At 38.8% G+C, this 12,091-nt stretch overlaps 1 protein-coding gene across 1 annotated transcript in view; it reads left to right on the top strand.

Annotated features, from left to right (window-relative positions):
• The window catches only part of SLC5A12 (solute carrier family 5 member 12), a 51,563-nt gene that overhangs the window by 12,966 nt on the left and 26,506 nt on the right, over positions 1-12,091 (top strand). Inside the window, exons 5-7 of the mRNA XM_004369726.1 lie at positions 6,298-6,452; positions 6,575-6,715; positions 11,549-11,678. Coding sequence (XP_004369783.1) covers positions 6,298-6,452; positions 6,575-6,715; positions 11,549-11,678 — 426 coding nt within the window. The remainder of the gene's footprint in view (positions 1-6,297; positions 6,453-6,574; positions 6,716-11,548; positions 11,679-12,091) is intronic.

The raw sequence follows: 12,091 nt of genomic DNA, 5'->3' as shown, positions 1-12,091 counted from the left end.
AACTACTTTCTCATTAAACAGTTAGTACACATATTGTTTTATGACATTGGTTAACAACCCCACAACATGTCAACACTCTCCCTTCTTGACCTTGGGTTCCCTATTACCAACTTTCCTGTCCCCTCCTGCCTTCTAATCCTTGCCCCTGGGCTGGCGTGCCCCTTTAGTCTTGTTTTGTTTCATGGGGCAGTCTAATCTTTGGCTGAAGGGTAAACCTCCTGAGTGACTTCATTACTGAACTAAAAGGGTGTCTGGGTGCATAACTCTTAGGGTTTCTCCAGTATCTGTCAGGCAAGTAAGTCTGGTCTTTTTTTGTGAGTTAGCATTTTGTTCTATGTTTTTCTCCAGCTCTGTCTGGGGCCCTCTATTGTGATCCTTGTCAGAGCAGTCAGTGGTGGTAACTGGGCACCATCTAGTTGTACTGGACTCAGTCTGGTAGAGGCCATGGTAGATGTGGTTCATTAGTCCTTTGGACTAATCTTTCCCTTATCTCTTTAGTTTTCTTCATTTTCCCTTGCTCCTGAAGGGATAAGACCAGTGGAGTGTATTAGATGGCCGCTCACAGGTTTATAAGACCCCAGGTGCTACTCACCAAAATAGAATGTAGAACATTTTCTTAATAAAGTATGTTATGCCAATTGAGCTAGATGTTCCCTGAGACCATGGTCCCTACAGCCCTCCACCCAGCAATTCGGTCTCTCAGGGAGTTTGGATGTTTCTTTGGATCTTCCATGACCTTGCCTTGTACAAGTTGTGCTGGCTTCCCTAGTATTGGGTACTGTTTTACCCTCCACCAAAGTTACCACTTATCTATTGTCTATTTATTGTTTTTCCATCCCCACCCCTCCCCTCCCCTGTAACCATCAAAGATTGTTTCTTTTTGTGTGTAAACCTTTTCATCAGTTTTTACAGTAGTGATCTCATACAATATTTGTCCTTTTGGGATTGACTTAATTTCATTCAACATGATGCCTCCAGATTCATCCGTGTTATGTGATGGTTCATGGATTCATCATTGTTCTTTATCATTGCATAATACTCCATTGCAAACAAGATATTTAGAACCTTAAGAACATATATTGGACCCACAAGATTTATATATTGAAATTATAAAATACAGAATAAAGAATATACATGTATTTTGGTGTTGTTAGGTGCCCTCCAGTCAGTTCTGACTCAGCCACCCTGTGTAGAACTGAACTAAACACTGCCTGGCCCTGCACTGTCCTCACAATCGTTATTACGTTTGAACCCATTGTTGCAGCCACTGTGTCAGTCCAGCTTGTTGAGGGTCTTCCTCTTTTTTTCTGACACTCTACATTACCAAGCATGATGTCCTTCTCCAGGGACTGGTCCCTCCTGGTAACATGTCCAAAATACTTGAGATGAATTCTTGCCATCCTCACTTCTAAGGAACACTATGACTGTACATCTTCCAAGACAAACTTGTTGATTCTTTTGGCAGTCTATGGTATATTTGATATTCTTCACCAATACCATAATTCAAAGACATCAATTCTTCTTTGGTCTTCTTATTCATCATCCAGCTTTTGTGTGCATATGGGCAATTGAAAATATCATGGCTTGGGTCAGGTGTGCCTTAGGCCTCAAGGTGACATCTTTGCTTTTCAATACTTTAAAGAGGTCTTTTGCAGCAGATTTGCCCAATGCAACACATCCTTTGATTTCTTGACTGCTGCTTCCATGGGCGTTGATTGTGGATCCAAGTAAAATGAAATCCTTGACAGCTTCAGTCTTTTCTCCGTTTGTCATGATGTTGCTTATTGGCCCAGTTGCGAGGATTTTTGCTTTCTTTATGTTGAGGTGTAATCCATACTGAAGGCTGTAGTCTTTGATCTTCATCAGCAAGTGCTTCAAGTCGTCTTCACTTTCAGCAAGCAAGTTTGTGTCATCTTCATATCACAGGTTGTTAGTAAGTCTTCCACCAGTCCCGATACCAGGTTCTTCTTCATTTAGTCCAGCTTCTTGGATTATTTGCTCAGCATACACAACGAATAATATAGTGAAAGTATACAACCCTGATGCACACCTTTCTTGAATTTAAACCACACAGTATCCCGTTTTTCTGTTCAAATGACTGCCTCTTGTTCTATGTATAGGTTCCAAATAAGCACAATTAAGTGTTCTCTAATTCCCATTCTTCAAAACATTATCCATAATTTGTTATGATCCACACAGTTGGATGCCACTGCATAGTCAATAAACACAGGTAAATATCTTTCCAGTATTCTCTTTTAGCCAAGATCCATCTGACATCAGCAATGATAACCCTTATTCCACATTCTCTTCTGAATCTGGCTTGAATTTCTGGCAGTTCCCTGTCAATGTACTGCCGCAATCATTGAATTTTTTTAAGCAAAATTTTACTTGTATATGATATTAATGATATTGTTTGATAATTTCCACATTCTATTAGACCACCTTTCTTTGAAATGGGCACAAATATGGATCTCTTTTAGTCGTCTGGCCAGGTAGCTGTCTTCCAAATTTCTTGGCATAGACGAGTGAGCACTTCCAGCATTACATCCATTTGTTGAAATATCTCAATGGGTGTTCCGTCAATTCTTAGGGCCTTATTTTTTGCCAATGCCTTCAGTGCAGCTTGAAATTCTTCCCTTAGTACCATCAGTTGTTGATCATATACTACCTCCTGAAATGGTTGAACGTCAACAATTTTTTTTTTTTTTTTGGTATGGTGACTCGTGTGTTCCTTCCATCTTCTTTTGATTCTTCCTGAGATTAAGAAAAAGAATGACTCCAAAGTTGTACAACAATAATATGCAAGTCAGTAAGAGAGTAATCAAAATTAAAGATTCCACAATCCTTAAATTGTTAGAGATTGGGTTAAGATAGTGCTTAAATTTAGACTCTAAATTAAAAGTCAATAGTAAAATTTCAAGGGGTCCTGTTAAAATAAAAGTCAAAGTAGAAAAATGGTATAAAAGAGAAAAAAAAAAACTCAGTTGATCTAAGCAAGAGAAGAGGAAAAAAGCATTAAAAAGTAGGAGAGAAAACAAAAAGATGTCAGAAACAAATCCAGATATTTTAATAATCACAATAAAAGTTACTACCTCTTAACTTGTTCCAGTGCTTTCATTCCCTTCTTGCTCCCTCCACCCTGCACGTCTCTGTCAGATTAATCTTCTTAAAACATCCATTTCTTTATGCACTTGACTATTTCTCTTCTCATTCCCCATTGTCCACAGGATAAAGTATAAGCTCCCTAGTCTAGTATTGAAAGTTTTTCATTATGTGAATTCAATCCACTCATCTCATCTCTTCTCACCGCACCTCTGTCCCATCTCTCTTGTCTAACCAGTCAATACGCTTCATTTTCTCACCAAATAGGAGGCTTATTCATTTAATACCTTTACTCATATTTTGGTCTCTTTACGCTGATAATGGAGCCCTAGTGGCGCAGTGGTTAAGAGCTACAGTTGCTAACCAAAACGTCAGCAGTTCGAATCCACCAGCTGCTCTTTGGAAATCCTATAGGCAGTTCTACTTTGTCCTATAGGGTCACTATGAGTGGAAATCAACTCAACGGCAATGGGTTTTTGGTTTTTGGTACTCTGATAATCGTGATATGTAGCAAAAGTGGAAGAAATTACAGAAAATAATAAGTTATTCCTGCTGTCCGGGAATTTGCAATCTAGTGAGGTGAACATTAAAAGCAAAATACAGACTGATTAAATGCATAAGTGACAAGACAAAGCACTACCAGGGTTGTAAAAATCATTCTGTGTGTGTGTGTGTGTGTTTGTGTATGTGTGTGTGTGAGAGAGAGTCCTGCTGAATTCTGAAGGAGTTGTAGAATCAGAGAAGTCTTCATGGTAGTAATAATCAGCCTTTTGATGAATATTTGATAAAGTGGTTTGTTCTCTTGTCCCTTCTCTAGTTGAAGCTCAGGTTTATGCAGATTTTTGCATACCCAGTGCCAATTCCTACCCACAGCTGCCAGGACTCTGGGCCCTCTATTCGATTCCGACTCATAGCAACCTATAGGACAGAGTAGAGCTTCTCCATAGGGTTTCCAAGGCTGTAAATCTTTACAGAAGCAGACTGCCGCATTGTTCTTCTGTGGAGCAGCTTCTGGGTTGGACCCATGGTCCTTTCTGTTGGCAGCTGAGTACTTTAACCACTGTGCCACCATGGCTCCTCCCAATACCAATTAGCTTCTGAAAACTGAGACCTTTGACATTTCATCTTCATATCAGAAACATCTGATATAACAAATTACTAGGAAGTAAACCCATCTATTGCTGTCAAGTCAATTCCAACTCATAGGAACCCTACAGAATAGAATAGAACTGCCCCATAGGGTTTCCAAGGAGCAGCTGGTAGATTTGAACTGCTGACTTTTTGCTTAGCAGCCAAATGCTTAACCACTGTGCTACCAGGGCTCCACTAGGAGGTAAGGAATTGATTATTCCTCAGATTGTGACTTGAATAGACAAAACAAAGAAAATGCCTCTGGTGGGGATTTTAGGGTCTATTTTCTAACTTGAATTTTACTTTTAATTACAAAAGAAAAGATGGAACAATCCCAATGTCTTCTTTCTTCTCACGGTAAAGATGAAGGCTGTCATCTTTCCACAGATGTTCTTGACACTCCGGAGGAGTAACAAGGAATAATTCTATTTTTCAATGTTAAAAATACCACCTTCTTCCATTTTTATAGTACTTATTCATTTTCAAAGAATTTTGTATGTATCACTTCATTTAATTCTTTCCAACTCATTCATTCCACCTTCACCAAAGTCACAAGGGCTTCTGTACTTGGATTACTATAGTAGTCTCCGTCTTTTCTCTTTTCTACTCTCTCACTGGTTCTGAACAGGATTGCCTAGTTGAATTGCCTGGTGAGCTTTCAAAAAACACTGAGGACTCCCCATTCAGACACCAATTAATTCATAATCTCTGGGGGAGGGACTTGGACACTTTTTTTTTTTTTTAATTTCCCTGGTGACAATAAAAGGGAGCCAGGCTTGATACCCACTGCTCCAACCTCTTTCCTAATCACACAAGCCTGAGTTTTGCTACTAGATTAATCTTTTTGAAACTCTGCTTTGCTCACTTCACTATTTGACCATCCATCCTCGGCTGCTAACCAGAAGGTCAGCAGTTCAAACCCACCAGCCGCTGCTGTGTGGGAGAAAGATGTAGCAGTCTGCTTTTGTAAAGACTTACAGACTAGGAAACACTATAGGGCAGTTCTACTCTGTCCTGTAAGGTTGCTATGAGTCAGAATTGACTTGATGGCAATGACAATGGTTAGCTCTTAAAACTTCCTCCCCCATGAGTGTCTGAAATAGCTCATTATCTTCCAGCTCCTTCTTCCTCAGTTTTCTACCATCGCAGTCTATCAAATGTACTCATTCTTACTACATTTACCAAAAAAAAGCCTCATATTGTACAAGCCAGAAATACAGATGTTTATCCTTAATTTCTCCACTTCTTCATCACCTGTATCCCAGTATTCACAAGTTATGTTGATTTTGCCTGCCAAATATCATATCCATCTTTACCCTACTTCAAACTGCTATCATCTTGAACATGGACCACTGAAATAAACTCAGTTAGTCTCCCAACCCCTTTTCTTCTACATCCCTGCAATCCACTGTCCATACAATAACCTCTGAAACTACTGTGAAACAAACAAAATCTCTCATCATAAAACCCCTTTTAATCCTCTCTCATTACCCTTAAGATAACATATAAGTTATAACATATAAGTGGCCTTGTCGGAGTCTGTGAGCTCAGGCTGCTAGCAAATTCAAAAGCCTCCCTTTGGGCACTCTACACCTCCCTCAAGGTATAGGTTCCAGCTTTCTTTGCTCAGCAGCCCTGCTTCTCCTTCCTCCAGCTTCTCTCCCCTTTGTCTTCTTTACCTAGTAAATTTCTATTCATTCTTCAGAACTTAGCTCAAATGTCACTTCTTCAAGACTAGGCCAGGGATTCTTGCTATATCCTCCTATAGTAATCTGTCCTTCTTAATTGCACTTTCCGCAGTTTAAAATAAACCGCTTTAGTATTGTCTAATATGAGCTTCTCCCATAGACTATAAACTCTATGAAGTTAAGGAAACAGCCTGTCTCTTTCATTTACCATTTTATTTCTATGCTAAATAGTACCTGGCACAGAGTAAATGTTCAGTGATTGTTGCTGAATGAATTATTGAATGAATGAATGATCACATTAACAGAGAAACTGTGCAGAGTTGAAAGAGTCATAAGCTTTGTTTTCAAGAATTCACACCCATTCTCTCCATTTCAGGGAGGATTGAAAGCAGTGGTATGGACAGATGCATTTCAGATGATTATCATGCTTGTGGGCTTGTTAACAGTTCTCTTTCAAGGATCAGCTTATGCTGGTGGATTACACAACGTATTAGAGCGCGCAACAAATGGATCTCGACTAAATATATTTGAGTACGTTGAATGCTATTTTTTTTCATGCTTTATAAAGATGTAGCTGAATGATCTCATCACCTAAAATAATATCTGGGCATCAAAGGAATATCTTTGTTCACTTACTTCTCTCTGCCTTGTAGCTTTGATGTAGATCCTCTCAGGCGGCACACTTTTTGGACAATCTCAGTGGGAGGAACTTTTACATGGCTTGGAATCTATGCAGTTAATCAGTCAACCATTCAGCGATGCATCTCTTGCAGAACAGAAATACAAGCTAAGCTGTAAGTTATTCATCAAGATATATTTCTATGTTTTCTCTGCACTTATTATATGCTTCCCATTTTGTGAGTGTGTGTGTGTGTGTGTGTGTGTGTGTGTGTAAAGAAACAGAAAACCAAACCCTTTGCCATCGAGTTGATTTTGACTCATGGCGACACCGTGTGTTACGGAGTTGAACTTCTTTACAGGGTTTTCTGGGCTATAATCTTTACAAAAGCAAATCACCAGGCTTTTCTTCTGTGGCACTGCTGAGTGGATTTGAACCAACTTTTAGCTTCGTAGTTGAGGCAAAGCATTTGCACCACCCAGGGACCTTACATGTATAAAACCAAAAACCAAACCTGTTGCCATCAAGTTGATTACAACTCATAGCGACCCTATAGGACAGAGTAGAACTGCCGCATAGGATTTCCAAGGAGTGGCTGGTGGATTTGAACTGCTGACATTTTGATTAACAGCCGTAGTTCTTAACCACTGCGCCACCAGGGCTCCAAAAAAAAAAAAAAACTCTGGTCTGACAGCAGTGAGATATATACATATATATGCGCATGTACTTGTGTTTTTGTGTCTCAAACCTTCATTTAGTGAGTTGGTTTCATTCAAGCAAAAGTCAATGCTATCTCATTCACAATAGTACTTTGGAACTTGTTGTATTAGTATTTAATGGGAATGAAAACTGTCCGAAAAGGAGAGATTCTCATCAAGAAAGAAATGTACATCATTTCCCAAGCATTCAAGATTCCACTTCTGGCTTCACTCATCCACACTCCTATGGAGGGTCCAAAGCTATGAAAAGAATCTTGTGAAAATAAGAAAAAGACACACACAAATTCTCTTTAGAAAAGACTTTCCTGAGAAACTCTAAGGTGGTACAACTCAGGAGTGAGAAATTAGTCAAGATGGTCAGTACAGCTGTTTCCAGAGCACACTTGGGAAGAGAAGATTGCTTGTAGGACGGCAATGTGTGGGGCTGGGGGAGGGGGCTCTCATTTGTCAAGCAACTGGAGCATCCAGGGCTCTCCTAGGACAGCAGGCGGCCACTTAGAGCCAGCTGCTGACCACCTATCACTTGAGGGCTCTGTAGCACGCTCATTAAATACGCTAGCTCTACTCAATTGTCTAAAAGCCTGAAATAATTGAAACATTTCATCAGGGTTTAAGAAAATCTTTGCTACTTGGGAAAAATACATCCTACAACCTATATTGTTGTTATTGTTGTTGTTGTTAGGTGCCATCAAGTTGGTTCCAACTTATAGCAATGTTATGTACAATAGAACAAAACACTGCCAGGTCCTGCACCATCCTCACAATCGTTGCGATGTTTGAGCCCATTTTTGTAGCCACTGTGTCAATCTGTCTCATGGAGGGTCTTCCTCTTTTTCACTGACCCTCTGCTTTACCAAGCATGCTATCTTTCTTCAGGGACTGGTCCCTCCTGATAACATGTCCAAAGTACGCGAGATGAAGTCACACAATCCTTGTTTCTAAGGAGCATTCTAGACGTACTTTTTCCAAGACATATTTGTTTCTTCTTCTGGCAGTGTATGGTGTATTCAATAGTCTTCACCAACACCATAATTCAAAGGCATCAATTCTTCTTTGTTCTTCCTTATTCATTGTCTAGCTTTCACATGCATATGAGGCAATTGAAAACACCTTAGCTTGGTCAGGAGCACCTTAGTCCTCAAAGTGACATCTTTGCTTTTTAAAACTTTAAAGAGACGTTTTGCAGCAGATTTACCCAAAGCAATATGTCATTTGAGTTTTTGACTGCTGCTTCCATGGACTTTGATTGTGGATCCAAGTAAAGTGAAATCCTTGACAACTTCAGTCTTTTCTCAGTTTATCATGATGTTGCTTATTGGCCCAATTGTGAGGATTTTTGTTTTGTTTATGTTGAGGTGTAAGCCATACTGAAGGCTACAGTCTTTGATCTTCTATCCTGCAACACAGATGGCTGAAAATAGATCCATAAAGTTCATACTGAATGTGGCCAATAGTTAAAACCAGGAGTGACTGATTATATATGCATTTGATTGTATGGCCAGGAATGCTGATTACCCACCAAGAACAACTTAATCTTAAACCAGATCTTTTTTGCACAAAGACACTATATCATTCACCAAGTCATTTGAAATGTGCTCCATGGAAGCTGATTTTGACTCCTTTTGTGCCTATTTTCTAGTTTATCTACCTGGTCTGAGGTTAATAACTGGTGCTAAGACAGTAGGAGGAGTTGATGCAGGGTATCACGTCCCATCCCACCTCCAGCCCGCCTCCCAGCTAAGATGAGCACATCCACACAGTCAGGTTTGTTCCATTCGCATTACCTTACATTATCTTCTCTGTATCTCTTACCATAATTCAGATCATATTATTTCAGTATTTGTTACCTGCCTCCACACCCAGCATATAATCTCCATGCATGTGGGCTCTGTATTGCTCATTGCTATAGCCCAAGTACTTAGAACAGGGCCTGGTATGAGAAATGCCATATAAATAGTTTTTCTATACGCCGATGAAGAGGCCTAAGTTACAAACAGAATAATTACTTGGCCCATAAAATAACCAAAGTCCATGTCTAATGAGAAAGAAATTCACAAGTACAATGACTTTAACAGTCTATACAGTCTTGCCATTGGTTTCTTATTTTCCATAATTAACTGTTGAAGTTATAAAATGGTTTTGGATAATGTAAGAATGACCTCTATGTGACTATATAACCTACAGATATTTTCACAGAGTTTAACTCATTCGCTTTTCATGCTGTAAAATTAGAAGTAGGGCAGGTATTCACACTCTTTTTACAGATGATATAACTGGCTCAGTGGCAAGTGACTTTTCTAAGGTCGCATAGCGTTGAGAAGAAAGTCTTCTGGCTCCAAGTTCAGTGCTCCTTAAAAAAAAAAAAGAAAAATTGTGCAACTAGTGCAACCATATTGTAATGGATTTCTATCATTCATTCATTCAATAATTCATTATCCAAAATAAAATAATTTTATGCCTACTAAATGTTGATATAAAATTATATTAGATATAAAATTACTGAATACACCATGAACTGTCAAAAGAACAAACAAATCTGTCTTGGAAGAAGTACAACTATAATGCTCCTTAGAAGCAAGGATGGTGAGAGTACATCTCACATACTTTGGACATGTTATCAGGAGGGATCAGTCCCTGGAGAAAGACATCATGCTTGGTAAAGCAGAGGGTCAGTGAAGAAGAGGAAGATCCTCAATGAGATGGATTGACACAGTGGCTGCAACACTGGGCTCAAGCATAACAACAATTGTGAGGATGGCACAGGAGCAGGCAGTGTTTCTTTCTGTTGTACCTAGGGTCACTATGAGTCGGAACCAACTCGATGGCACCTAAGAACAACCACAACAACTGTATGTCAGCACTATTTTAGGCACTGTGAGCACACAGCACTATTCTAGGCCTCGTGGACACAGTATTGTGTTGTTTGAGGGGGGAACAGATATTAAACAAATGAATATGTTGTACAACTTCAGATAATGATAAATGCTATAAGATGCAAAGTATGAGCAGTAGAAACTGAGTGATATTTCAGATAAGGATGTTCAGGAAAGACTTTCTAGGAGATAACCCAAGAAAAGACTTAAGCAGAGTTTATTTGAGTGATCGATAGCAAGAGTACAACTAATGAAGTTATAGGTATTGATCATTTTATGTACCAATTGTATATCAAAAAGACTGCCTCTAAATCAGCCCCCTCCAAACCAAAATAAAAAAAGACAAAAATCAAAGGTAAATGTTATTAAAATACACCCAAAGAAGTTGGATAACTAAAAGTTACCTCTGAGATTAAAAAAATAATTTCTAAAATGAAAATGAAACTCTTGCTAAGGGGCTAATTCTCTAAATGAAGTACTTTATAAATGAGGACTTTGATTTAAGGGTTTTCTGAAAGTCAGGTGCATAGGTGCAGTATTTTGAGCGACTTTGAAATGAATGCCCTTACATTTAAATGTGGATGCATTTGAATCCCAGATTATTCCCTTCCAACAATGACTGAGTTCAAGAAATGCCCAAATGTTGCCGTCTTGGCCCTCTGTAACTCTCCATAATGTGATTTTTATTCTCTCAGACCAACAGTGTAAATACCATCTACTTTCAAATCTTCCCTGGGATTATGAAAATAATTAAGAATTTGACTTTTAAGGGCAATAATGAACGCAAAATAACCAGAGGATACTGCAGAAGCACCCAAGCTGGAATCAAACATATCTGTGTTTGGGGGAATAAAACTAATTGCTCCAAATAATATGGGTAAAATGACTTTACCGATATTACATTCTATTGTTGTTAAAAAACTAAACTTTTACTTTTCATCTGAATTAATCTCCAAAGGGAATATTTCCAAAACTTGTTTACTTCTATATTTATCTCATTATCGTCTGTAATAAAAGATGTTAAAATGCAAGTGGGATTTTTGACAGTTTCATGAAATGAGTGGGAAGAAATCACTTAAACTTATATAATATGTGTGATTGGTATGTGGAATTTCATCCAAAAAAATAGACCTCACAGCACACATATTGAGGTTTTGAAAAAAACTCCCAGTATCAGAAGAAGATCTGTCTAGAATATGCCTTGTTCAAAGTTGGTAAGTGGCTTAAAAATGTAATGTTTCTTAAAAAAAATGCAAAAGTATAAAATGTAATGATTTTGAAGGCTGTATAATTTTATTTTACTAACAAAAAGTCCCCTGCCCCACAAAAAAAATTTACCTTGAGTCTTTGGTAATGACCTTACCACACTATAATATGACATAGAGGCTACCAATAGGTCCATATGTTCTTTTCTAGTGCCCTGTACTTCAACTTGCTGGGTCTCTGGATCATTCTCATCTGTGCTGTCTTCTGTGGATTGATTATGTACTCCTACTTCAAAGACTGTGATCCTTGGACGGCTGGAAATGTCTCCGCACCAGACCAGGTATGGGTTCTCTGGCTGGAATGAGCATACCTCTAGCCATTGTTGGGTAATGCTGGGCCCTGGTGGCACAGTGGTTAAGAGCTCAGCTGTTAACCAAAAGATTGATGGTTAAAACTCACCAGTCGCTCCTTGGGAGAAAGATGTGGCAGTCTGCTTCCATAAAGATTTACAGCCTTGGAAACCCTATGGGGCAGTTCTGCTGTGTCCTGTAGGGTTATTATGAGCCGGAATCGACTCGACGGCAACAGGTTTTGTTGTTTTTTTTTTTTTTTTAAGGGGCCAAGGTAGCAGAGGAGAAGACTAGAATGCTTATTTTTTGTAGAGGTCAGAAACAGACAAACACGTGTGTATGCATATATGTGCATATATATTTTTACATAAAGAAAACATTCTCCCATATCAATTACTCTTTC

Source organism: Trichechus manatus, unplaced genomic scaffold, assembly GCF_000243295.1.
Source record: "Trichechus manatus latirostris isolate Lorelei unplaced genomic scaffold, TriManLat1.0 scaffold00006, whole genome shotgun sequence".
In the NCBI taxonomy this organism is placed as follows: Eukaryota; Metazoa; Chordata; class Mammalia; order Sirenia; family Trichechidae; genus Trichechus; species Trichechus manatus.
Note: the sequence above shows the minus strand (reverse complement) of the source record. Positions and strands in the feature narration are given on the sequence as shown.